The following is a 27554-nucleotide window of genomic DNA, read 5'->3' on the forward strand; positions in this document are numbered from 1 at the left end:
CTCATATTCCCAAAAAACTAACTAATTTTTTAAAAAACTAATTTTTAAAACAGAACATTATCTAAAGATCTGGAATTTTGTTGTTGTTTTGCCCTTGATAAATTATATGATCTTGGGCAAAACAGTCAATCTGTGCCTCAGGCTTCTCATCTGTCATATGAGGAAGTTGGGCCACACCAGAAGTTTTGAAAAACAGCAACAGAAGGTTTTTAGCAGCAGAATTCTTTTTGCAAAGAAAATTTAAATTAGAACCCCAATAAATATCAAAGATGAAGGTAAAGTTGGTCTGACTGAAAAAATTGTACCCATGTTTGTGAGCATGTGTAGGAGACCAAAGCCTTAACTATAGGGCATCTTACATCTTCCTGTCCCAAAACACATCCCATTCTGATCCCTTCTTTCTACCAAGTGATCCATGAAGGTCTTCAGAACCCTAAAGCTAATGGAAACCAATTTAAAAACCATATAAATTAAACAGTGTTCAAGTTTTCTTTCAACTCAAAAATATGGGTTCTAAACCCAAGGCTTTGATGGTTTTGTCCATCATTTAAAATGCTTAGTAGACATCGAAAAGAAAATTTCCTTCCTTATGAGTTTTAATTTAAAATGGTCCGATTGATCAAAATTGAACTCTTCAGCCATCAAAATAGCCAGATTCAGGGATATTCAACATCTCCATTGATCAAGTAAGTACGGGGTGACCTCTCAGTAATTATCCTAAACTATTTCCCTAATATATTTAAGCATGTATATTTGTAATGATAATACTCATTTTCATAAGATTTTGTAAGTTATGTCTTTTTAAATTTTTTTTACATTCAGGCAAACTTAATGCTGATGCATTACTTAAAATAACACTAACTTGAATATTAGATCATATTAGGAAATTAATGTTAATTATGTTGTGTGTGATTGTGTGTCTGTGATTATTTAAGAGAATGGTTTTACCGTTTTGGAGATTCAATTTAATATTTTGACGAATGAATTACGATGATATCAGTAATTTGTTCTTTAAGGATTCAACAATAGATAGACAACTAGATAATTAGATAAAGTGAATATGGCAAGAAGTTTACAACTGTTGAATCTAATTGGTTAGTATATGGGTGGCCATTGTACTATTCTTTCTATTTTCTTATGTTTGAGCATTTAAATAGGTTAAAAATTAAAGAAAGAAAATATAACATATTGTATTTTTCCTGTTATGAGAAAATATCCACTTTTACCTACCAAACTGTGAATCTAAGTTCAATTGTTTGATCCATGAAGCACTACTTTGGCAACAGCTTAACTTGGGGAAAACAGGTTAACTATTGAGCCTTCTACCAGTAGCTTAACTTAAAATCTAAAATTCCTTATCTGTAAAATGGAAAGATTAAACATATCTCCCTGAGTCTTATAAAAATTAAATAGGAAACATATATGTAAAGTAGCTAGCACATTGCAAGGCATCTTAAGGGCATTTAATAAGCTAGATCAGGTATTAGTAGGAGTTCATAGTAGCTATAGCAATGGCAGTAACAATAGCAGAAGTTGTAGTAGCAATGTTAATATTGATATTAATAGCAGCAGTAGTAGTATCCTATTAACGGCAACAGTGGTAGCAGTAGTGGTGGTTGTAGTTACAGTATTATTGTGTCCTCATCTCTAAAATACAGTTAAGAATAGTACCCCTTTCCCAGGGTTGTTGTTATAAGTGAATTTGCACATGTAAAGTATTTATAATAGCCCCTGGCACCTATAAAACCCTTACTTTTTTTCTTTTTCTTTTTTTTTTTTTTGCTCGTGTGTTGGTGATGGTGGTGTTAAAGTTTGCAGTTGCATCTGATGAATTTGCTACATTTATTCTTTCTTTAACCTAGGAAGCCAAAAGTAAAAAAGAAAAATGTTTATTTTTCATGGATATAGCATGTATCATACATATTTAATAATTTTTGCTTACAGGTTTCTAGAGTATTCTCTTTAAAGGCTATGCTTTCCTCCAGTCTTCCATATTTGTCTCTTCATTCTGAACTTCAATGGAACAAAAGAGATGTTTTTATAGAGCCATTATGACCTCTAAGCTTTATCTAGACCTTTATGGCATATTTCTTTGTTCATTATGATTAACTGAATTTGTTAATACAACTTAGTAATTCAGACTCATTTATACTGCAGGACTGATTTTTCAAAGTTAGTTCATGGGGGAGTGGAAAGGAAGGAATAGGCATTTATATTTTGGAAGTCTTTTGATTTAAACTTGGAAAGTTTCTAAGTGGTAAACCACATATACACTTTGGAACATCCCTGAGCTGTGCTATCACAATTTCCAGTATGTGATTCAACTCTCCTCATATGAAGGGAAGCATTTTGTAATTCAGCCAAGCTGTGGTTTTTAGTGAAAATAGAGAGAGCATTCGTATCTAATTTGTGGCTAGAATGTGCTGAGAGCCATGATCTTTACTTGCTTTGTAAGCGTTCTGTTGACCACTGAGAACCTCAACTTCTCCTGAGGTATGGAAAGTGCTAGTGCCATTTATAAAAACGTCAGCAAAGCTTTTATACATACACAACTCAATTGGAAATGATATAGCATATTTTTTCTTTATTTTCCTTTTGAGGTGTTTCAGTGCCACACCTTCACCAAATATAGATCAAATGAGAATAAATGTTAAAGTCGCTTATTACTGCTTTATGCAAATCGGCCTATCATTACCTACCTAAGTCCTAATGTTTAAAACAAGCCTAACTTTTAAAATGAGTTTAGCATTAAACTTTTAGAATAGTTTAATTAAAAGTTTTTAAGGAGTTTATTATGAAGATTCAGTAAGTATAACTTTAATATGATATTTTAAGACAAAATAGTTTTTTTCATTACATGTGAAAAGTATGAAAAGCATAACAACGTTATTCCTCTCAGGATTAAATAAGTGAATATGAAAACAGCACTGTGTTTCAAACTGAGATTTTGGGGAAAATTATAACAATTTCATTAAAGAAGATTATTAGGTGTACAGCATTCAAATATTTTACAAAGGGTAATTATGGTGTCGCAAATTATTTTTATATTATTTTCCTGCTTTCATTTTTTATTATAAGGTTGAATTTTTTTAAAATTTTAATTTCTGAAGTATTTTATTTTTTAAATTCCAATCTAATCCCATGGTTCATTGAAATAGTGGAAGTTTAGCAACAGGATTATCTTTCATTTGGATACATGGAGCAACCCAAGTAGTGAGTTAACATAATAAAAGCATGCAATAGAGCTAAGTGTTTTTAATTTTATGCAAACATTATTCTTTCTCAAATATAGCTATTATCTTGTGTCATGATAGTTTAAAAATATTTTTTAATATCTTTCCATTAATGAATATTTAATGTCAAAGTTCAGTACTATGATGTATTGAACTTTAAGGATGTTAAAGCACATTAAAGCAGCCTGTTTTATTAATATATAGTGTTTAAATTATTTTATTTTATGGTAATTATTTTATATTATTTTATTTTTTCTCACTAGAAATTGTCTCAGAAATATGTCAGTTAGCACCTACAATGGCTCAAGAAAAACTCTTTTATTATTACCTTCCCCATATACACAACTTTACTCTCTTCTTACTTTAAATATTTTTAAAAAGATAGCTATAGGTAATAAAATAATATTTCTTTACCCCTCCCCCCTTAGGTGAATTCTATTTAGTATGATATGTAGAATTGGTCAACTACAAAGTCAGGCAGAGTCCTCAAGACCATCTTCAGTTCTGAAACCAACTGCAAGTTCCAGGAGTTGCCAAAACCAGCCTCAGTTTCCTTGTGCTAGAGGGAACTCACAGAATTCCCGAAAACTATTATGCTCATGGTTACAATTTACTACCCAAATAGCATGTAGATTAAAAGCAATGAAGGGAAGAAATGCATGGGGCAGAGCCCAGGAGACGTACCAAACATAGAGCTTCCATTGTTCTCTCCCCATGGAGTCAGGATGCATTACTCTACCAGCTATGGTCTGTGGCAGTAGGCACAGAGTATTGCCAACCAGGGATGCTTTCCTGAGCTTTGTTATCTAGAGATTTAACCAGGGCTTAATCATGTAGGCATTGATTGACTGATTGATTGCCCAAATGGTTAATCTCAATATCTAGGTTGATTGATAACACATGACCCAAAGCCCCTACCCTAAGCCACGATGTTAGTCTTTTTGGCATGGTCAGCCCCTACTCTAAAACTATACAGGTGTGGCTAACTTCCACCCTAAATCACATGGTTAGAACTATTCAGTATGACCCAAGATGCCCAGGCAAAGAAAGAATACTACAGGTTACCTTCCAGACGCTGACAGAAAGGGCAGATCTCTCTGTAAATTTGTGATTTGTATTATAAATTTTGAATTTGTAAAGGCCTAATTCTTTACAACAAATATGGGTGGTTGAAAAACTTAGAGGTGTACATTTTCTTATATGTCAACTGCATTCTTTTCTCTATAAATTTACACATTATTCCTAAAACGTTTATATTTACTCATGAAATTGTTTACAAATAATTTGAAATATATTATTAATTGATAGCTGAACTTGGGTATATGGATAGCAATAGTTGTTCTCAATTCAGCTATTTTATCTTATAATATTATCATTATCTTACCTGAAAAATCATATGAAATTACTAAAAGAATTTAATAAAAAACATTTTAGATAATAGGTATTTTAATTCATTTATGCAATATTTATTTGTTGAATTCCTCCTGTATGTCAGATATCACAATACATAATTTATATGTAATAATAAATAAGACCTAGTCCCTTCCTCAAAGAATTACAGTCTAGTAGAAGAAATGAACAACTAAATAATTAGAATAGAAAGGGATAGTTAAAATGAAAATATGCAAGGGGCAATCCCCTAACCAGGACTTTGGATTCTAGAGAAGAAAGGGGCATCTAAACCACGACTTGAAATTAGCCAAGTGATAGAAGTGGGAGATGGGAGAATCCAGGCAATGCAAGTGATATGTACAAAGGTCTGCAGGAAAGAGAACACATGGTAAAATGTAAGTTTCTGGGGCACAGGAAGTGGGAAAAGAGGTGACAAGAGTGTGTACTTCACCCTGACATCAAAATGTCTCATTATGTGCTTACAAAATTCTGCCATTGTGATGGGCTATATGAACTTGCTATCCTAACTCTGCTTGTACCTGAAAAGAAGTAAACATGTATTATCTTAAGAGCAGATGCCAGAAGTCTTAATAAGCATGCTGAAAAATTCACTCAAACAATGTATATTTGGTGTTGTTATATCCCTGGGACTGTGCTGGTCTTAGGGATACAGCACATACAGCTGTACACATGTAACACAGGGATACAATGCTGAAGAAATCAGGCATGTTTCCTCCTCTCATAAAATTTACAGTCCTTCAGGGAAACCAACTTTAATCATATAATTGCAAAAATATTTTATTGTAAATGATATATATAATATCACATTAAGTAAAATGTGCTATGGCAAAATGTAACAACAGAAAACAGAAAGACTTGCTTAAGGAAATGATTTGAACTGATATTGGTGGGGGAGGGTAAATGTTATTTAGATGAAGGTGGTAAGATGGTGGGGTATGAAGAGATCAAATTCCAGGAAAGGAAACACCTTGGAGAACCAGAGATAGGAGATAACAAGGTACATTTAAGGTCTTAAAAAGGGAATGTTCTTCTGGAGAGCAGAGTGTAAGTTCAATGGTGGCACTAGTTGAGCTGGAATATTGGACAGAATTTAGAGAATGGAGCCAAGTTGACTATCATAACACTTACGGCTTTTATTCCAAGAAGTGGAACATTTTTAAAGGTTTTAGTTTGTTTTTATAGAAAGGGATGATTTGATCTAATTTGCATTTTTTAAAGGTCACCCTGAGTGCTAAGTAGAGAAAAGAATAGATGGGACAGGGGTGAGGGTCATGACCAAATAAGACATAGTAGTTCAGTGAAAGATGTTGATAGCTTGGACAAGGACAGAGGAAGTGTTGAAGAAAAGGAAGGGATAAATTCAATAATTTATTTTGGAATTATAAGGAAGTTGAAGAAGATGAGAGGTTAAGAATTTTCTGAAACTTTCTGGAAAATATGCTGTCACAGATGACTAGAAAAGTTGGGTGTTTGGGGAAGAAAGGTCAAATGCTACTAGAAGTCAAGTAAAATGAGTTGAAGAGTTGGGAACCAGATTAAAATGGACTGAGGGGTAAGAGGTAAAGAAACGGCAAAAGCTGAAAACAGAAAGTAAGGGTTTGAGGAAGAAGTATTGTCAGAATCCAAGCAACGATCCAATAATTAAGCAGCTTAACATGAGGAAAGAAGAATAGTTGTTTGTTTCCAAGGGAAAGAAGAGAAGAGCAGAGAGAGGTAAGATATGGGAGTGAGAGTGAGTGCCAACAAGATGATAGGGAACAGAGACAGGTGAAAGTCACTGAGAAATCCTTAGTAAAATTATGACCAGCAAGACTTTTAAAAATAGAAATATACAGTGGATGATAATTGCCCTACTTTGTGGGATACAACCAATTCCATGACCTTTAACTCTTTAGTACACCTACTTTACTAGGGAATATTTCATGCTAGTAGGTTTCATGGCAAAATAGAGAAAAGGTTGGTCTGGAGCTCCTTGGTCAAGAGAACAGAAGGAAAGAATTCCCCTACCTTAGGAATTTGAAGAAATCTTGGAAACTGGATTTTTACCCAATCTTAGACCTCAAGGGACAGGAAGACCCCAACTAACATTAAATTGTATGACCCCTAGTTTCATTTTTCAGAGATTTTAATTACTGAAACCAAGGAACAAGGTGTGTGGCCACTGACCAGTTCTTTATAGGGAGATAGTATTCTATTACAACCAATTGAATCAATCTGCTCAGATGATAACTAGCTATTATTTTTAATTAATCTTATTAATCAAGCAAGGATTGCAACCCAAATACTTTCCAAGACCAGCAGGGAATTTAATATGTGAAGGGGCCACCAGCAGAACCAATGGTGAAGCAGAGCATTTATTCCATATATAGTCATTAAATAATTAAAATTTGCAGGTCTGTCATATAACAGAAACAATACCTTCATCTATTATGTGAAATATTAGCCTAATCATTAGTTTTTCATCTTTAATCTATCTGGATATCTATAATTGCAATAGTAAATCAATATTTTTGTTTCTCAGGGAAACCAAATGTCTATTTAAAAATCGAGTTTTCCAAATTTTTCTCTTAAGAGAGTATTTTGGAGATAATGAGCATGGACTATGTTATGCTCCTCCAGCCAAGCAAACCAAGTAACCATAGTTAAATTACTTGGCTACTCTAAGTCTCACTTTTATCTTTAGTAAAATGGACAAAATAGGACCTATCTCATAGGAGTGTTTTCAGAAGAGAATCCTAGGATCTGTATAGAGGAGGCATTCTATAAATATTAGCTATTTTTAGAAATTGCATTGGGATGGTGCCTTATCATTCACAAGCAAAATTCCCTCAAGCCTCCTTAAAAAAAACATATGTTAAACACTATTCTAAGCACTGGGAATAGAGCAGTGAACAAGAAAAAAATCCTTGCCCACAAGGAGGTTATATTTGGCCAAAACAGAACATGTTAGTAAAATTGTCCATTTTGACAGTTTCTGCAAACTTTTAGTATCTTTGTAAAATGAACTGTGGCACGTCTTGAAATTAGTTGTTTAGATTGGTTTTACATAACCAAATTAATAATTCTCCCTAGCCATACAGCATTTATGTATCTTCATTGATATTGAGCATCAAGATTTTTGGACCTTCACATTTCTTTTTAAAAGACATCAATGAAATAGTCTCATCCTGTGTTTTCTCTCAAAATGCCCTCTGATTATATAAATAATAGAATACTAAAGACATTAAAACTAAAAATGACCTTAGGTAATTCACTCTATTTTTCACTTGAGATACCAAAGCCCAGAGTTTAAATAACCTAAGAACACACAGACAGTTAGCACATCTCGAACAGGTGTTCATTTTGTTAGGGGAAAATGTACCGCTCATATCCTAAATACCATTTAATTGGTGAAAAAAATGTACCGATTGATTTGAATGACTGCTGTTTTTGCCGACAGCTGGATTCCAATGGGGAACTGCTCATCCGAAATGCCCAGCTAAAACACGCTGGGAGGTACACGTGCACCGCTCAGACAATTGTGGACAATTCTTCAGCCTCAGCTGACCTTGTTGTGCGAGGTAAGAGTTTCAACATTTTGGAATCACAAAACCAAAGCTATATGACTTACATAAATATGTATAATCTTCTGGTAACTCTGGTACGAATTCTTATATATTTAGAGTCTCGATCCTTGAGAACAGTTCTTCACCCATGCCTGATTTATGCCAGCCAAGTAGTAAACAGAACTGATTTTGTTTGTTTTACGAACTACGTATTTTTTAGCAACTTACACCACATACCTCCTACTAAATGTTTGTGCTTTTAAACTTAGTACTTACCAGAAGTTCTCAGTTCCTGCTAATACTTTTCATGTGTTGAGTAGAGTTTTGTTTCCTTTTTTATTTTTTATGGAAAAAATACACTGGTGCTGTTTATTATAATCTCAAGTGTTATACATTTACCAGTATCATCTTAGAATAAAAAATGCTTTGTACATGTATCATGTTTCTATTTGTTACTGATTTTCAGACTAGTGCTTTTGTTCTTATAAATGATTGAGAATGTGCTTGGATACATGCTTATTGAAAATACAACACCTTTGCTACTGGCCTCTGCTATATAGCTGTGAAGCCAGCTCAGAATATGCCTTACTTTATTTAAAATCATTCATCGGCTCTTTACTCCCTGCCTACAGAACATAGACCATTCCTTTTAGCTAAGTGCCCAAGAAGTTCCATGAGGTGTGGTGACCTCGGCCTGTTTAGCTTTAATCTCTCACCATTCCTCCTGACCAACTAGTCCACAGAAATACCCTAGGATTTCTACCTCTGTTCCTTGGTTCACAGCATTCCTTCTACATGCTGTTTTCATTTATTGTTGCCCAAATCTTATCCATCCTTCAAGACTTGGCTCAAGAAGTAACAAACTCATGAGTTATTTTTATGAGGTCCCAAATATAAGCCCTCTCTTCTAAACTCTCATAACAATTATTACTTTCTCTAATGTGTTTTATAGCAATCTGTACATATGAGTTACCTTCTCTACTAAGTTGTGAAATTCACATATGCATTTTTATTAATATTTAGTGAGTTGCAGAATTCTATCTCATAGTTTCATGGTTCTCTTTATCCCTCTGTCTCAGTGACATGTTAAACTTTGGTTTTTTTCACATTTTACCTACTAGAAATATTTATTGACCATTATTTATTGCACTTTTTTTTTTCAGTCAGTTTTTGCACAATCAGATAAACAATTAGTAAATGAGATGATATTCATGGTTTGTCTTAATACCCATTCTGGATTAATTGAAAATTAATAAAACTACAAGGCTACAAAATGCTAAATTAAAGGAAGTTCATTTAGGTTCAGTATTTCCATTAGGAATATTTTGTTATCTGGGACATCTATTGTCTGTGAGAGTTATCAGGGAGAGGGACTATTCACTGTTCTTTCTAGTCAGACCGCTAGCTGTTAAGTCACTTCCAGCAATACTCTATGCTTGTATTTAATTGAAATTATTTGCATATTAAAAGATTATCATTAGTGTTACAATAGGGGTTATGTTACAATGCCTGTGCATCAGTGTCTTCATATAATTACATTGCAGCAAACTCCCAGTACTCACAGGGAAGACGAAATTTTACAGATGTAGTCAAAGAATATTAATAACCTTATCCACTCATACTTAGGTAATTAATAATCATACTCTGTATTTTTTACAGAAAAACCAATATAAAAAAGGTATAGCAGGTATTATGTGAAAATATAAAGTTTTTTTTTTTCTAAAGCCCTTTAGTCATAGGAAATATAACTTAAAGCAAAGCAATCTGGCAAGTGCACTTAGTAGAAATATGATATAGCATTTTAAGTCCCTGCACTATAGCAGGATGTTGAAAAAACTATACAGGTAGATAAAAAGTATTGCTTAACACTGATAAAAGTCTGAAAGTTGTAATCATTCTCCAAATGTTATTTCTAATAATATAAAAGGTATTCATTTATATCAAGAGAAATTTGCAATTCAAATAGTCAAATACATTTCTGCATAACTGCATTCTGATGGCCAACTACTCAGCAGCAGTACTAAAAGTCACAAGGTAGTTGGGGGATTCAGACTTCAAGGTGACCCTCAGTGATCCTTGCTTTCTGATAAACCAGCCCCTGTGTAATCCCTCTAACACTTAGGGTTGGTGTATGTGCCAGCAGAAGTGACAGCGCTGAACATTGTCATAAATCACATTGCTGCTTCTGCCTTGGTTTTTGGAATTCTCATTTTGGAGGAAGCCAACTACCATGTCATGAGGATATTTCAGCAATCTTGTAGAGAAGCCCACATGAAGAGGAAATGAGACCTCCTATTAATAACCAATACCAACTTCCCAGTCATTTGAGTGAGTCATCTAGAGAGCAGATCTTCCAGTCAAGCTTTCAGATGACTGTAGCCTTGGCCAACAGTTTGATTATAACTTTCACGGCAGACCCTGATCAAGAATTATTCAGCTAAGCCACTCAAGAATTCTTAATCCACAGAAACTGTAAGAGATAACTGTTTATATGTATAGCTGATTTATTTTGTTATAAAACAGAAACTAACATACAATTGTAAAGCAACTATACTCTAATAAAGATGTTAAAAAAAAAAAAGAGATAACTGTTTACTATTGTTTTAAGCCACTCAGGCCTGGGGTAATTTGTTATGCAGCAGTAGATAACTAATACAACCATGGAATGTGCTGAAAGAAAAATAACTCTCCACCAAGAAGTATATATACAGACAAGTTATCATTTCATAATGAGGAAAAATAGTTATATTTAGACTGACAGAAACAGAGTTTATTTCCCAAGAGACTCTTCTGTCTAAAGGAATATTTAATGGGTACATTTCAGGAAGAAGGAAAATAATGCCAGAGTAAAGTTCTGAGACATCAAATAGCATGATGAACAAAGAAAACAGTAAAAATACCCAAATCTAAGCAAACAGAGCTAAACTAGACTTCAGAATATGCTGTGGTCTGGGTTTGAGAACTGGCAAGAATAAGTTGCACACTGATCAAGTTGATAGTTGCTTTTACTTCAAGTTTCTATTAAAACAACAAATTTGACATATATATGTATGTATGTATGTATATGAATATGTGTGCATATTTTATATGGTCAAATATAGAGAATGCATGAAAATGATAATCACGAAATATAGGGGAGTTGTTACCCCTGGGTTGGAGATAGGAGAGGAGATGAGTGTGGTTAAGGAGGGAGGGGACCCACAAAAGGCTACATCTGAATAAGTAATGTTTTATTTCTTAACCTGAATGGTGAGTTTTTAGGTGGTCATTTCTTATTTTATACAGCTTTACCTAAATGTTAAATATTTCTCAATATATTTAATTTAATTAAACAGGGTGACCTGCTATCCCCTACTTCCTCTCCACCAACCTTTTCAGCAAAGATTCATGAAAAATCTTTGTGTAACCTCTGGGTGCAGGTGCCAGACTTGACTGTACATCAGATTTACTACTACAATTAATTTTAAATACACAATTCTAAGCCTCTCTTGGAAGTTTCTAAATTAATAGCTCTGGGATGGGTTTAGCAAAGCTAGCTTAAAGATTGGCCTGGTGAACCATGGTGCATCAACAATGGACACAGAAATTGACCCATACACATATGTTCAACTGATTTATAACAAAAATGAAAATTAATTCAGTGGAGGAAGATTAGCCTTTGCAATAAACGGTGCTAGAACAAATGAGGATTCATAGTTCAAAAAAAAAAAAGGACCTTGATATAAACCTCAGACCTTATGCATAATTAACTTGAAACGGATCATGGACTTATTTGTAAATTTTAAACTATGAAACTTTTAGAAAATAAAGTATAGGTGAAAATCTTCAGCTCTTAGGGCTAGATGAAGAGTTCTTAGACTTGACACCAAAAGCATAATGCATAAAATGAAAAAGTGATAAACTGAACTTCATCAAAATTTAAAACTTTTGCTTTGTGAAAATCCCTGTGAAGATGATGAAAAGACAAGCAACAGACTGGGAGAAAATATTTGCAAACCATATATCCAAGAAAGGTTTGTATGTAAAACATATAAATAACTCTCAAAACTCAAAATTAAAATAACCTAATATGAAAAAAGATAAAAGATGTGAACAGACATTTCATCGAAGATGATATACAAATGGTAGATAAACACATAAAAGATGTTCAATGTCACTAACCATTAGGGAAATGCACATTTAAAGCCACAGTGATATATCACTACATACCTATAAGAATGGCTAAAATAAAAAAGAAATAGTGATGCAAAACAACAGAGTCACTCACTCACACATTGCTGGTGAAAATGTAGAATTGTACAGCCACCCTGGAAAAGAGTATGGCTGTTTCTAAACATGTGCTTACTACAGGACCCAGTAGTTGCACTCTTGGACATTTATCTCAAAGACATTAAAACTTATGTCCACATAAAATATATATACACAAATGTTCATAGCTGTTTTATTCATGATAGCCCAACACTGGAAACAAATGCCCTTAAACAGGTGAGTGGTTAAACAAACTGTGGTATATTAGTACCATGGACTATTACTTAGCAATAAGAGAAGAATGATCTATTGATGTGTGCAATTTGGATATATATCAAGGGAATTAATGCTGAGTGAAAGAAAGCCAACCTCAAAAGGTTACATACTGTATGATTCCATTTATTTAGCATTCTTGAAATGACAAAATTATAGAGATGGAGAGTAGACTAATGGTGGCTTAGGGAGGCTAGAGGAAGGGGAGTAGCTGTAGCCATGAAAGTGTACAACAGGGGATCCTCATGATGAAATTGTTCTGTATTTTAACTGTGGTCATGGTCCCAGAAGTCTACGCATGTGATAAAACTAAAAGTTTCTTAGAACTAAACAAACACATAAACACACAAATGAATGAATGTAAAACTAGCAAAATCTGTACTATAAGGTTGATGGATTATGTCTATGTCAATTTTCTGGTTCTGTTATTGTATTTAGTTATACAGAAAGTTATGATGAGTAAATGAGTGAAGGATATGCAGGACCTTCCTGTATTAATTTTCACAGTTGCATGTGAATCTATAATTATCTCCAAAAAAATGTTTAAGAAAAAATCACTGGACATAAAATACACTGAAAATATAAAGAAAATATGTATATATGGGCTCTTTTTTCAAAAATAGTATAATATTACTAGAAGGCAAAGAGTATGGCACACCCAGAGGTAATGTTTGAACAAGTGGTGGCCACCAAACTGCCTTCTGAGGAAGTGGATCCAGGCCTGGGAAGGACCTAGTGGGGTTGCAGCTTTGGAACCAGGGTTGAATTACTGAAGGCAGTAGAAGAGAGTGTGTGTTCTACTTCTTTCCCCAGAACCCTCCTTCACTTCTTTTTCCCTATGCATGTCTGTCTCCCCTTTAAATAAATACTGGATATATTTTTAAAGAATGTCATTACGGAGGGCATCAAATTACAGCATTCCAGAGTGACCAAGTGTTTAAACCTGGCCTAGGCTGGCAAATCTGTATTTTTAATAATGCCCCATGATGCTTGTGATGAAGTGGTCTTTAAATGGTTTTTGGAAATTATTGTTCTAGGGAATTCTTGGAAAATAGTTTGAAAGTCCTATTATTTTGTTTATGGAATGAGTAAATTACATTAGAAATGTGTTTCAAAAAGATGGTAAGGTCCCCTTTTCCTCCAATTCGTCCTGTTCAAACCAAATAGAAGTCAATCAACAGACAATTGAAAAACTGTTATGAATATTTGGCTAGAAGTCAGGGAAGGGAGCTCTGATGTAAGGACAGGAGTGGCATGGAAACGCAGGAAGGCAGTCCAGGTGGTGAGAAAAAGAGTTAACTCTTTTTTCCCTTACCCTCATATAATTTTAGCACAGCTACACTTAAGCCCTAAGTCACACCAAATAAGATAGCTTCAAAAACTCTAAAGTTAATCAAGAACCACTCAATCTATGTATCAACAGTAAGTAAATAAAAAAACAAAAACAAAATATGATGAAATATTTCCCAGCTAGAGAACTGATATAAAAAATGAAGATAACTTTACAAGAGATTGTAATGCCATTTCTTGGTAATATGGCATTTCAAGTAATTTATAAAAGATTTTACTAATTTTTTTTCTATCAGACATTGACATCAATTTAAATTATTATTGTATTAGTGAAAGAGGTAATTTCAGAATAAAACTTTAAAACAGAGGTGCATATAATATAGCCAAAGGGATTTAGAACTCAAACAGCTACAAATTGCTTAATATCTAGAAGACCTTTACAGTTTAAAACTATTTTTAGTTAAAAAAAAAAAGAACCAGCTATTAGACTTCAAATGGTTTTAGGCTTCTTATATAAAAATCCAAATCAAGAGGATCGATACAAATTTCCTTTTTGTTGTTGTTATTGTAATAAAGGTTGTACTAAATAGGTCCCACAAAAGTGTATTTCAGGTTGTTTCATCAAGTAAGTTTTGATGCACATCAATAGCCCTGTATGAATGTTTTTAGCAAAAGATGTTTCTGGAGGACTTAGTGCTTTTCAGTTAAAAAAAAAAGTGTCATTTAGAAGGAAAGGTGTTTCAGGATTTATCTGACAGCACCTGTGGGAACATTTATGTAGCTTGCCAAATCTAAATTCTCTTTTATGAGTGCACTTTTGGACAGCATTCAAAAATGGACCATAAAATTAGGCCACAAAAGCAAGAAATGAGGCTTTGACGTCTGTTTTTTACTACTTTCCACGGCATTTCTGCTGTATTATAAATATCCTTGGTAATGCTACCGACCGTTAGGAGGACCTTCCTGACACCTGGCTGAACATAATGTTTGTCACTAAAATTGCCAAAACAGAAAATGCAATCATGATTATACTTTTCACATCTGCCCCCTCTTTTACATCTTATATACCATATTAAACAAAATTTCTTAATACAAGGCTGAGATTTAAAAACAAACAAAAGAAAAAGACTTCAGTCTGATTCTCAACACTAACCTGTGCTATGTGAAATTTGGAAACATTTAGGAAAAAGTGTAACTAAAGGTCCAGTGGATAATACAAAACTGTGTAAATCATTGCATCCCCAAATTAAGTTTGTATTGTTTATATTTTTATATTAAAAGTTTATATTCATAGTTTTATGTAGATTTTCATTTAGATTAGAATATTGTGTGTGTGCATGTGTGTATGTATGAATGCCAAAATGTGTGTGTGTGTATTTCTAATGCCAAAATACAGTTGCAGAATGGAAATGGATATGTTAGATGTCATCTTTATTTGATGTAATCCCCTGAAGTTTTTAGTACTTGGCCTAATGACATGGTTACCAGATTCTTTCTTAAGGAGGTCATTTTGGTTGATGACTAACCCACTTTTAAATCCTGTGTTGGCTAAGTTAAGGTAATATAGCCAAATAAATAACCTGCTGGAAGCTGTCAATATACTTTTTAGTCTGAATAATACTGCTGTATTTTAAACAATCATAATGGTTGGCCAATGGTCTTTTCTACAGAAAATGCTCTTGAGTATTTGTTACTCCCAGATGTTCTATGTTAGCAGAGTTCATATCCAGAGCACACCTCTCTTCGCTATCCAGGCAAACAATTTTGAACCATTTACTTAGAGACGTTGTTCCAGATTAATTAGTACTCTTTCTTAAAAAATAGGAAGTAAACATTTTCTTTGTCTCAAATAAAAGAGTTCTAATGGTCCTATTATTGGAAAATCATGCACCAGTTATATCTTTTTTCCTTCCAACTTCTTCAGAGTAGCTACATGAAATATCTGCATTTATGTTAAAATTGGAATATACAATTTTAAATCTAGAATTAATCCTGGAGGTCATCTAGAAAATTTCCGTTCCTTTATACTACAAAATTTAGACTTCAAGAGAAAGAGACTTGTCTTGTATTACCCATCTATTTCATAATAATTATTTTGGAACCTAGGCTTCTTCCAGACTGTAAGAATAAATAAAATTTATAGTTAATTTCTAAAACTTCTGTAGTTAGTGCTTTAAAATTTTAATAGATTAATACACTAAAACTTTCAATAGTTAATTTGGTATAGTACCCAAACGATTACCAAGTCTGTTCTAGAATTGCTGCTATTAAATGGTGAAAGTTACTGACTGCAGTTCTGCTCTTCTTGTTTTCCCATCCATTGTCCAGAACATGCTAAGAAATAGTAGTTGGGTTTTTAAAACATTGTGGGAAAAATAAAGCCAAAGACATTTATTTTAAAAGGTTAAATTACCACCTGTTGGATTATTTAGCATTCTATTTGTATGGCTAACTCAGGGACCCTGGCTATTTGTGAAAGCAAAAAGACGGTGAGTCTACTGTCATGCTAAAAGTTAGTGCTAAATCAGGGTTTAGATTTCTGTGGTATCTGGTATAAATATTTACCCAGTGTTCAAGAATTCCTATATTCAAGTTATTATTAATAACCAAATGTGGATTTATGTTCAAAATTATTATTTAAGCATGGCATGCCTAAATTAATTCAAAAGGACTTTTAAATTAATTAATTTAATCACTATAAAATTAGGAAGAACAGATTAAAAAGTTGCACACAAAGCCAGACAGATGCACGAGTACACACACAGCTTACCACCTCCACCTGCCTCACACACACATGCATATGTGAAGACATCCAGAAAAGAGATTCATTTATACAGGCAGAAAGATGTGTCCAGATCATAAGAGTCAAATCAAAGAGAATAGTTGAGGTAGTTTTTCAAGTATTTGGGTCAGAAAAACACACATTTACCTCAGATACTTGGATAATTGCCTCTGCTTTCCACTTACTTTGGCCAAGAAAGTTTGCCACAGAGACAGACTAAAGATTCCATCTCGTCAGTCCTTGCAGGACTGAGACAGGAAAATGGCCCTCATTGCCCACATTGGCTGGAGAAACGACTGACAGGGCGCCATTCGGAGGCATCCTGACCCCACTTGGCACTAAACCACAGCCATACATCTATTAATAGTGAAGCCTGCCCAGAAATTAAGCTTTCTCATTTCCATTGAGAATCAACAAATTCAAAAGCTGCTAAGGGCCAGTTCTCCATAACTGTTGTAAGCTAAAGCTGAAATAATGAGCTGAAAGGTGTATCTGAATTTACAAGGTAGCCTGATTGTTTCAAAGCTAGAACTTACACGTAGTTCTATTTGATAAAAGCTCTAGTAAAAGTAGCAGCTTTCCCAATTACTATTAAAGTTATGAAGTACATCAATAATTTGAAACTGTATTTTTCAAAGTCAGTTAGATGTAAATTGACATAAATTGAAGGAAGTGTTCAAATATATCAACAAAGTATGTAGTTCATTCAGAATGAGTCATGATATTTTAAGCTTTAAGATGGATCTTGAAAGTGATTTAGTTTATCCCTTCATTTTACAAATTCAAAAATTGAAACATAACTGTGTGAGGGTTATAAACTGGTAGATGACACTCTGAAGGATGCACTGATATAAATTTAGATTACTTTTCTTTTTCCTCACTGGAGTACAGTGAGAGAAGTTTCCTTGTAGGATTTCTTCTCTTCTTCAATTAATTGCTCCTGACTCTCTTTGTCTTATAATCAAACTGATCAGCTTTTGGCAAACTGGAATTTATTCTTTGCTACACAGTCAGTCTGTATCCATGATTCCCTTAAAAAATAATCAGCAAACTTGCTTCTCCTCACTCTGATTCCAGGAGGGAAAGCAGGAAAGATTTACAGAACTTAATAGTCTGGCAGGCTTTTAGACACTCCACTTCACTGACCCATCATGGGCTTTATACATCAGTGTCTACTTACCAGACAGTAATGTCAAATTATGCTGACAATTACATCAAATTACAAGCAGTACAGATAACCAGTGATATCCAAAAGTCTTTATGGACATGAATAAATGGCAATTAGTTCATATTTTAAAAAAATATTTTAAATTATGCTGGCAAAATATGTTTCCAACTCTAATCTATATCCTGTGAAAAGACATATATTATGAATATAAAATTTAAAAATAAAGATATGTAATTATATGTTAATGTATAATATATGACATAATTATATAGTATATTTTATAACAAAATACAAATTACATAGCATATATTTATTATATTATGTTAGGATATGTAATATTTATTAAAGCCTTATTTTTTTTTAATTTATTTTATTTATTTTTTGGCTGCGTTGGGTCTTTGTTGCTGTGCATGGGCTTTCTCTAGTTGCGATGAGCAGCGTCTACTCTTCGCGTGGTGCTCAGGCTTCCCATTACTGTGGCTTCTCTTGTTGCAGAGCATGGGTTCTAGGCACACGGGCTTCAGTAGTTGTGGCATGCGGGCTCAGTAGTTGTGGCTCGTGGGCTCTAGAGCACAGGCTCAGTAGTTGTGGCGCACAGACTTAGTTGCTCTGCAGCATGTGGGATCCTCCCCGACCAGGGATCCAACCCGTGTCCCCTGCATTTGTGGGCAGATTCTTATCCACTGCGCCACCAGAGAAGTCCCTAAAGGCTAATTTTAACAACACTATTTTAAGAGATGGATACGATCATTATCCCCATTTTACACATAAGGAAATTGAGTACAAGAGAGGCTAAGTTACTTGCCCAAGGTCATTTAGCTACTAAGTAAAAGGACAAGATTTGAATATAAGCAGTCTGGCTTCACATATAACACCCAGTTCATTGCTGTAACATAATATAATCAAACACTAATTCAGATATATTCAATGAGATAAAATAATCAATGTGGAAAAATTAAAATGTAGGCTTTTTTCTTTTTTGGTAAGAAATGTTTATTCTATAGAAAAGTTACTGATACAGATTTTGCAATTTTATTTTTGCCCATAATATATTTATGACTGGTATAATAAAAAGGGAAAGGTATAATAATTAAAATTATTTTCCTGTAGTCAATGTCATACAATTGTAATTACAACAGCAAAAACAATAAATCATAGTAGATGGTTTTAAGCTTGATTTTATAATGTGTTCTTTGGCCTTAAAAATAGTACATTCAAAATGTTTAAGTGTTTTAGATTAAAATGTATGTGTCTACAGGACTTTCATATAAATTTTATCATGTCATCCTAACAAAACTGCTGTGTGGTAGTCATGCAAGGACTGGTAATCCATTCATAGGCAAAGGAAGTTTAAAACAAGAAGAAAACGAAAATGAAAATATTCCTCAGAGTTCACATGATCAAGCCAGAACTTGGCCAGTTATCAGTGTTTCAAATTCACTACATAACTTACTTTTTCTCACTTCTCTTTAGTGTTTAACTTCCCAAATATAAAAATCAGATCAGATAATTTTATTGTACATCTGTTTCACATTGGTATATGGTTTGTTTGTTAAACTGTCCACCCAAATACTCTGAAGCATTGATAATTCAAAGTTAATTCAGAGAGTAAAATTTTAAGTTATTTGAAATTAAAATTTCATAATATCTTCTCTTTTTGGTTCATTTTATTTAAAAAAGAAGACAAAATGCTTTAGCTTCATTATTGAAAAAATAACCAATAGAAGACTCAATGGTATAAAATCCCTTTTAAGCAAAATTATTTTTTTGGTGTGATTTTTGTAAAGTCTGCCATTTCAAGTCTCAGGAATGTGCAATTATTTCCTCATGGTACATTTTGCAGACTGGCTTCCTGCCACCACCATCTATCTCCTTCCCACCAGCCAACCTCATCAGACCAGGCCCTGGGAATTTGATTGGGTCACAGAATTTCTTACACCTAAGTAAATGAAAATGAAGGAAACTCAGAGAAAACTTTTACCCTCTAAACCTGTGGTCAGTATAACAAGCTGTAGAGAGGAGATTTTAGTCCTTTTAAATTCCTATCACATAGGTCCTTTTAGTCCTTTTAAATTCCATTTTAGTCCTTTTAAATTCCTATCACACAGGTCCAAACTACCATCATCACTGGGATTAATAGAGACATACTCAAAGGGAAAGGGAGAAATGTAAAAGGGTACTACAAGCAACTATGGAATCTCCATTGGTATCCTACAAATCCAGCTATTCCATAGTTTGCGCCTTCCCTATTTCCTCTTCAGAGGTGACTACAGGATCCGGTCCTTGTGTGACAGAACCCCGTCTCCCATCTGTTATCTAAATTTGGCTTAGGACATCTCATTAGATCAACACAGCAGGGAGCTCCCAATCTTCTCTCTGCCACAGTACCTTTCTATTATAATTTTAACTGCCCAATACACTCATGAGTGAATGAAGATTGTGGAATAAATCCAAAGGGTCTTTTTATTTTTTCAAAAAATTAAAACACCATTTTAATTTCTAATTGCCCAATGCTTGTCATGGTCACTCTGTTGACATGGGATGAGGTGAGGGACTTCGTTGTGGCCCACATGCATTTCCCAGGGCACTGCTGGAATACCAACTCCCTTATCTGAAAATGCATTGGGATGAAAGTGAACAGTGAACAAGAGCTAGCATAATTAAAAGGATAACCTTGAATACACTTCATTTTTACACAAAAAAATAATGTACAAACTTATGAATTTTCAATATTCTTAGTAGCAAATAACTTGTGACTCACTAGAAGGTAGCAATCCCTTGTGTGTCATTGAACAGTCTGGGCTCTGTCACACTGAGGAATATGCTTCTGAGCATCATCTCACTACAGTCTTAATGGCTCTCAACAGCTAGTGCTTGAGCCCCCCCGCACATCCCTGAGAATTTCTCTGGGGCAAGGGACTGTCCCTGTTTGGAACACACCAGGTACTTCTGATGTTTGTGGTTTAAACAAGTTGGAGGACCACTGTTTGATATGTTCCTGCAGAGGTTGGAAGCCTCTGTTACTAATTCAAGAAATGGCACTCCAATGTGCAACAGTTTGGGGAGGCTCCCTGTGTGACTGTTCACAGCCCCCTCTCTCCACAAAACTACCAAAACTTCATTTAAAAGGGAGAAAAAAAGAATATATTTAAAATTAGCAATTTCAATTCTCATCAAAAGACTTGGAAATCTCTTATGTTTGAAAGACAAATGTAAGAGACAAGTGCGTTTTGGTGACCTTTGTTACCATTTATCATAGGACTAAATTTGCAATAAGCAGTCAGCAGTTTTCCTAGATACTATTTCTCCTACTTAAATAACTATAACTAGGGGGGCACTAGTAGTTATAAAGTGGTCCAATTATAATAATCAAACTATCCCTAGTTATGTTTAGGGAACATAGGAGGATGATCATCTTGTTAATACCATACTTTTCTATAATAATATAGTTATACTAATATATGCATATAGTCATTAAAAGATCCGCATGGCACAATGGAAAATGTATGGCTTTTGGCATTAGGCAAACATAGATTAGAAATGCACTTCACTTGCTGAATAATCTGTGGTCTTAGGCCAGTCGGTTAATCATCATAAGCCTCAGAGTCCATATTTATGAAAGAGAAGAACAGCTCCAGTTCACACGTTGCCCATGATGACTTTCTATAAACATTTTCTTTTACTTCCCTCCTTTTTGCTATTAACGTCTATATAGACATAAACAATAAATATAATATTAATCAAGACACAGGTTCCCATGACTTCCAGCCCCAACCTCTGATTAAATTTCATAAATCACTGCTTAAATTTATCCTCAGGATTTTTTTCTTACTTAGAAGCCTTGAAGGCATGAGCATAGGTTTGGGTAGGTAGACTTGTACTATGTGGAGTGGAATTACAAAGGCTCTAGGAATTTGAGGGTTTTTTTTAAGGGGAGGAAGGGATCCAGTTACAACTCTTGTTCCTTACAAAGTCAGTCACTGTTTCTGAGGGAAACAGGTTTGATTGGGCCAAAGCTTGTCACTTCAGCCTTCTCCTTTTTGGACTCCCATCTACAGTGTCTAGAAGATGTTTTTCTTTGTTCATTATTTCAACTTACCCATTAAGGATACTTGGCAAATTCCTGAAGTATATGGCTTCCTGCTCCTAAATGGGCATCCACACTTGCCCTTCAGCCTTGATCTTTCCTCTTGCAGGTAAAAACAGAAAAGATGGAGAGAAAAACATGGCGGATCCTTTTCTCCCCGTCTGTGCAAGCCTGCCTCCAACCTGGTGATCGTTGACACTCACTCTTTGTGGGAAAACCTTTTTTTTTTTTTTTTTAACATATTATATTAGATTTTACTAATTAACTCAATCTTGTAGCTTCTGCAGTTCCCCCTGCCAAAATCTAGTTCTTAGAGGATTTTTTTCCCTTTTGAACATCTAAGCATACTTTGAGCAGAATGATATTTTAAAATATAATTGTATAGCTTCATTAATATCTGAAAAATGCCTACTGAACTAACCCAGTACATCATATAATGGCCAAGTAAAATTTTCGTGTTTTCATATCCTGTTTTTCTTTGAAATTACATATCTCAGAAATTAGCTCATTATCTGAAAAAAAAAATGAAGAACTGGTGAATTATAATACAGGAGTGTTGCCACCGAATGGACTGTTTGATTTACCCAAGCAGGTAATGAACACTGTTGTTGTCAAATTCACTAATGAGTCATCTTAATTAGGATGTAAGCTAAGGGGCATTATTCCAGTGGCCTTTTGTATCCTGGTGCCATATATATTCTTTGGCAAGAAAAGATCAAAAGCAGCAATAAACAACTGAAGACCACCCATGGCTCTGTAAGGTTTTTGGAACAATTCCTGGGACTGGGAAGTGAAATTGGTCAGCATGTGGAGAAAACTGTCATCTCAGTAGCAAGATTTAAGTGAAGATGACTAAGCCATTAACAGCACGTATGCATATTTAATTCTGTTAACTCCTAGCATCAGCCTTCTTGGATCTTTTGTTTTGAGAGGAAGGTCAAGACTTTTTGGAAGGACATGAACAGAAATGGCAGATTAAAATTGAAGTGTATATAATTCTTTCTGGAACTGCTTAAATTTCATTATTTGAAAATATTTTCATTTCTGCCCTTTGGTCAAAGAGACATGCTTAAAATTCTTATTTCTTCACAAGAAATAATTTGCTCTTCTTAAACAGGTTTATGGTTAAGGGTGGGATATTATATGAACTTCTCATTTAGTAACTCTAAAATTCCCATCTGTGGTTGGAAGAACTCTTAGGAAAACTTTGAGAGATATGTAATGACCCCTAAATATGTATGTAGTTAAAAAATAATTGATTAGTCATCGTAAAGGAATACATGTCTCTGGCTCAAAATGTTACTTATTTCCACCATTTTTCATTTTCTAGTGTTAATTATTGTCATAGAAGGAAGCATCTTAGGATTTAGACTGGAGATCTAGGGCAACTGTCATTTTAATAAGATATTTTAAAATAATTCAAAATTGTCACGTATCCATAAATGTTGCCATGGAGATGTGCATAAACCAGCATTGTGGTCCATAGTCCATCACTGAAAGTATACCACCAAGATCAGATAGGAATATAGTTTTGGAAAGACAGAATAAAAATTAGAAAGGAAACCACATAACAATTATGACAAGTGGCAGGAAAAGGAGAATATTTTTGTTTAGATAAACTGCATCAATATCAATTAGAATTACATAGATTCATTTAGCTCCTTTATCCTCATTCTCATTTCTAATAGGGATCTATGTTCATTTTTAACAATGTAAGAGGTTAAAATACCAATTTTAGAGGTTGAAAAACTACTATATTCCTATTAAATGGTAGAGATGTTTAATATTCAGCTTCATCTTAGTACAGTCTTAACGCTTTAACAAGAGCACACAAATTTGTGTTTTATTAACTTATAATAAAGCTGTTGTCTTAACTAATTTTCAGAGCAAGAACGGGCATATAGTAATAAAGAGACTCTAACTGACATGTTTTGGTAAAGAAGAAGCCATGTGCCTTGATAATAACTGATGTTGTTTCAGCATTGTTATTTTCAGATTATTTTATTTTAAAAGGGATGATAATTTGTACTGAAAGTTTTTTGTTTTCTTACATTTAAACTTTTCATTAAAATTTGCTCTTTTGGTAAAAATAAACAGTGAACCATGGGATATTCATATGTGGTGCTTTGCTTTTAATTACTTATGGAGTAATTACAAATGGAAATAAGATGACACTGAGATGTCTTTCCTGCTTAGCGCCAAGGCTTGCATTAAATGTGTGCTATGCGGAGTGGAGTCCAAGAAGGACCAGCAGTTTTTTGGGGTCCAGTTCTAACTACAGGTATTTAGAGAGTGAGTCAGCCTTTTGGAGGGAGAAAGTGCGTTAGGGTTACTGCCTAAGTATTGGCGCTGACTCAAGTGACGCCTGGGGTATAGTCAAGGGTACTATGCATCTATCGTGTTTAATCCTGGAGGATCCCAGTTTCAAATCTTCTATCCCACTGGACTTATGGGAAAATTAGTCTCAGTTATTGATTGAGAAAATACAGTCAGCTTATAATGTGTGAATAATCATTTTGAAAACTTTTTACCTGCTATTTTTCCTCAAATGTCTAAAAACTACTTCACTGAGTGTTACTACATTCCTAAAGAAGAAATGGCAGAATTGAGAAATAATTGTATTTATGTTCATTTTTCCTTCTAATTACTTTACATGTGAAAGAAAACTGAATGGAAATCACATCTGTATTTTGTTCACACATAGGTATTTTTTTCTAAAAACACTAGTAAAATTCAGGAAAGTTTAACAAATCCCTTCATGATAATAAAAAAAAACTGGGCATGTAGTAGGAATTTATAAATGGGTGATATCTTTACCTTCACTTATCTGAATTAACAGATCACAAAATGATTTAAAAAGCTGTAGTCAATATATCGCAGTTTTTGTCATTTTACCCACAATATACACTAGTGCCCAAGTAATTCATATTCTCCCCAACAAAAAAGGTCTCTAAAGGAAAGCAGTAAATACCATTTTTGAATTTGAAGCTGCTAATGCTGTTTTTTAAATGATTGTTTTTACTATAGTTAATGAAAAGTCTCATGGCAAATCAGTTGAGTTCAGGTCTTAGCTTTGCCGTTTGCTAGCTGGATGACTGTGGTTATTTTATTTAATCTGTCCATATCTGGGTTTCCTCATTTGTAAAATAGTGAAAATAATAGTGCCTACATCATAGCGTTATTTGTAAGAATTATAAAAGATTTAGCAATGACTCAGATATAATAAGGACTTAGTAAAATATATTACTTTTATTAAAATAGACAATATAAATTTCCTTACTTAGTAAAATATATTACTTTTATTAAAATAGACAATATAAATTTCCTTTTTTGGATTCACTAACATTTTATGCTCCTATGAGTTCATACTTTTTTAAAAATGCAGGCAAATCCAAGAGAAGCACAGTATAAATGTGCTAGTTATCAGGTAGTTCTCTGCAGGCTTTTTGTGGACAGACACGTTTGGGCTGCATGATTCGAATTTCAAACGGGCTGCTTCTCGCTTTGCCTGGGTTGTACCAGGAAACTCAGTCTCTTGTCTTTTTCTGTACTGTCACAGACCAACTGTTTCATACTGGCAATAACCTTTCTGAACTGCAGCAACGTTTTGTAAAATGTACAGGTATTGGCTTCAGTGATCTCTAAAGTGTGTGTGACCTACATTACATAGCCAAATGTTTTCAATATTTGCCTGTAGTCAGTGATTTAATAGTAAAAACATTGAGAACCTAGAAAAATTTAGGAAAAGAGAATATGGATGTGGCCAGTGAAACTGCATTGAACCACAGATGATAAAGGACCATTCTGGCTATTTCCAAAGTCTCCACTATGTAAAAAAAAAGTGACAGAAAAAAGCCTCAGTAATTATAGACTCCTTTTGCCTGATTTTGAAGAACTCACAATGTAGAAACATAACACTAACAAGGATCTTGATAGACTACTAATTATCCCCCATAGGTGAGATTTTTTGGAGCTTTCTCAGTCAGTAATCTCTGAGAGAGATATTTAAAGCCAGAGAGAAAGGTTATAATGGTGAAAAACAAGAACTGAAAGATAGAGGGTAATGCAAATAAAAAAGGAAGAACAGTCCATAGTGGCAGCCTCTACCTGAAGAAGTACAGAAAGGTAGTGGTTGAACACTATGATATTGAAAAGGAAAAGAAGATGCAAAGAATCAACATTGAAGTCTGTACTGTTAATTTATAAAGGAGGAATTTAGTCAGCTGGACAGGCCTAACACAGTTAGTGATGTCCACACTTAACGACATCTGTCAGCATTTGGAAGAATCGGAAAACAAAAATAGCAGCACTGTTTTATGGACATGATACATAAGCTTAATAAAATGAATATCAGAACTCCAGGGCATGGGGGTATGCAAGTAGTATAGATAAAACCATATTCATAAAAACTAAAACCAAAAAGCATACTTGGAATAACTTTTTATCCCCTCCTTCCTATCCCTTTTTCTCATTTTCTTCTCTTTCCAACTCCTTTAGTATTTACTAATAGTGAGAAGAACTGATGAAAAGCCTTTGCAGGGTTAGTCAGAGAAATATTCCAGTTCCTTCTTTTTTTATTCCCACTATGGATCATTAATGATAAAAACAAAAGACAGAAAAGAATGCATGAATAAAATAATTTGTCATCTAATATACTTATGCATTTAAAATACAGGTCAAATTCCAAAGGTCCTTTCCCTCTGACCAATTTCTCTGTTTCATGATAATTTAAATTTGGTATATATAGTGTTCTTAGCAATCATTAGCTATCTGCCTGAGGACACCTAAGAAACTGGAAAGGTATACCGATAGAGTAATAGTGAAATAACCTGTATCTAGCTGTCTATTCGCTTACATTTTCCCTAGCTTCAATTCTTTCCTTAAAGATTTCTTGAAAGTGTTTGCACAGTGATGAGAGCTTAAAAAAGAAACAAACAGACTCTGAGTCAGAATTATGTATTGCTTTTTTGTCACTGAAGAAAGAATCAGAAGGACTGCCAGTTCCTAAATGCCTGCCTTTGTGCTGAGGAACTAGTGGCTGCATTATTTCATTTTCTACCACAACACTTTTTTCTCCATTCTGAACAGAAAATCTGAACAAGTAACATCAGCTACACTGCTTAGAAAACCTTCCTTCTGGGAGACAGTGCAAGGCTGGCCCAGTTTGTCTCCATAGAACCACTCTGTTTTTTCTGCATCTTGATTCCTTAGTACACATTAGAGGGCCTTCACATCCCCAGCCATTCCTTACCTCCATCAAATTTACTAGAAATACCTTACTTTTGAGTGGAAACAAGTGATAAATGAACAATCGGGTAAACAAATCCCTGTTAATTATTAACAAGTATTACTCCTGTCCTATAGTTCAGATGCCCAGAAAGCTCTTACAGGTGTAACAATAATAACATTAATAGCTAAAATTTACTAAGGACTTCCTGTGGACCAGGCCTAACACTACATTCTTTAAAGGTTTTTTTTCAATCCTAACAACAATCCTATCTGGTCAATTTTTATT

At 34.1% G+C, this 27554-nt stretch overlaps 1 protein-coding gene across 3 annotated transcripts in view; it reads left to right on the forward strand.

Annotated features, from left to right (window-relative positions):
- Positions 1-27554, forward strand: part of CNTN1 (contactin 1) — a gene marked incomplete at its 5' end in the record, with an annotated part of 162667 nt that overhangs the window by 47754 nt on the left and 87359 nt on the right. For 2 of the 3 annotated variants that reach the window (XM_082849223.1, XM_082849224.1), the window contains one exon: positions 8086-8206. In XM_082849223.1, the coding sequence (XP_082705349.1) occupies positions 8086-8206 (121 nt within the window). Of the gene's footprint in view, positions 1-8085; positions 8207-22148; positions 22505-27554 lie in introns of those variants that run through there. The other variant, XM_082849225.1, reaches the window with a different exon arrangement.

This window comes from Leucopleurus acutus, assembly GCF_964270905.1.
Source record: "Leucopleurus acutus genome assembly, chromosome: 11".
NCBI lineage: Eukaryota > Metazoa > Chordata > Mammalia > Artiodactyla > Delphinidae > Leucopleurus > Leucopleurus acutus.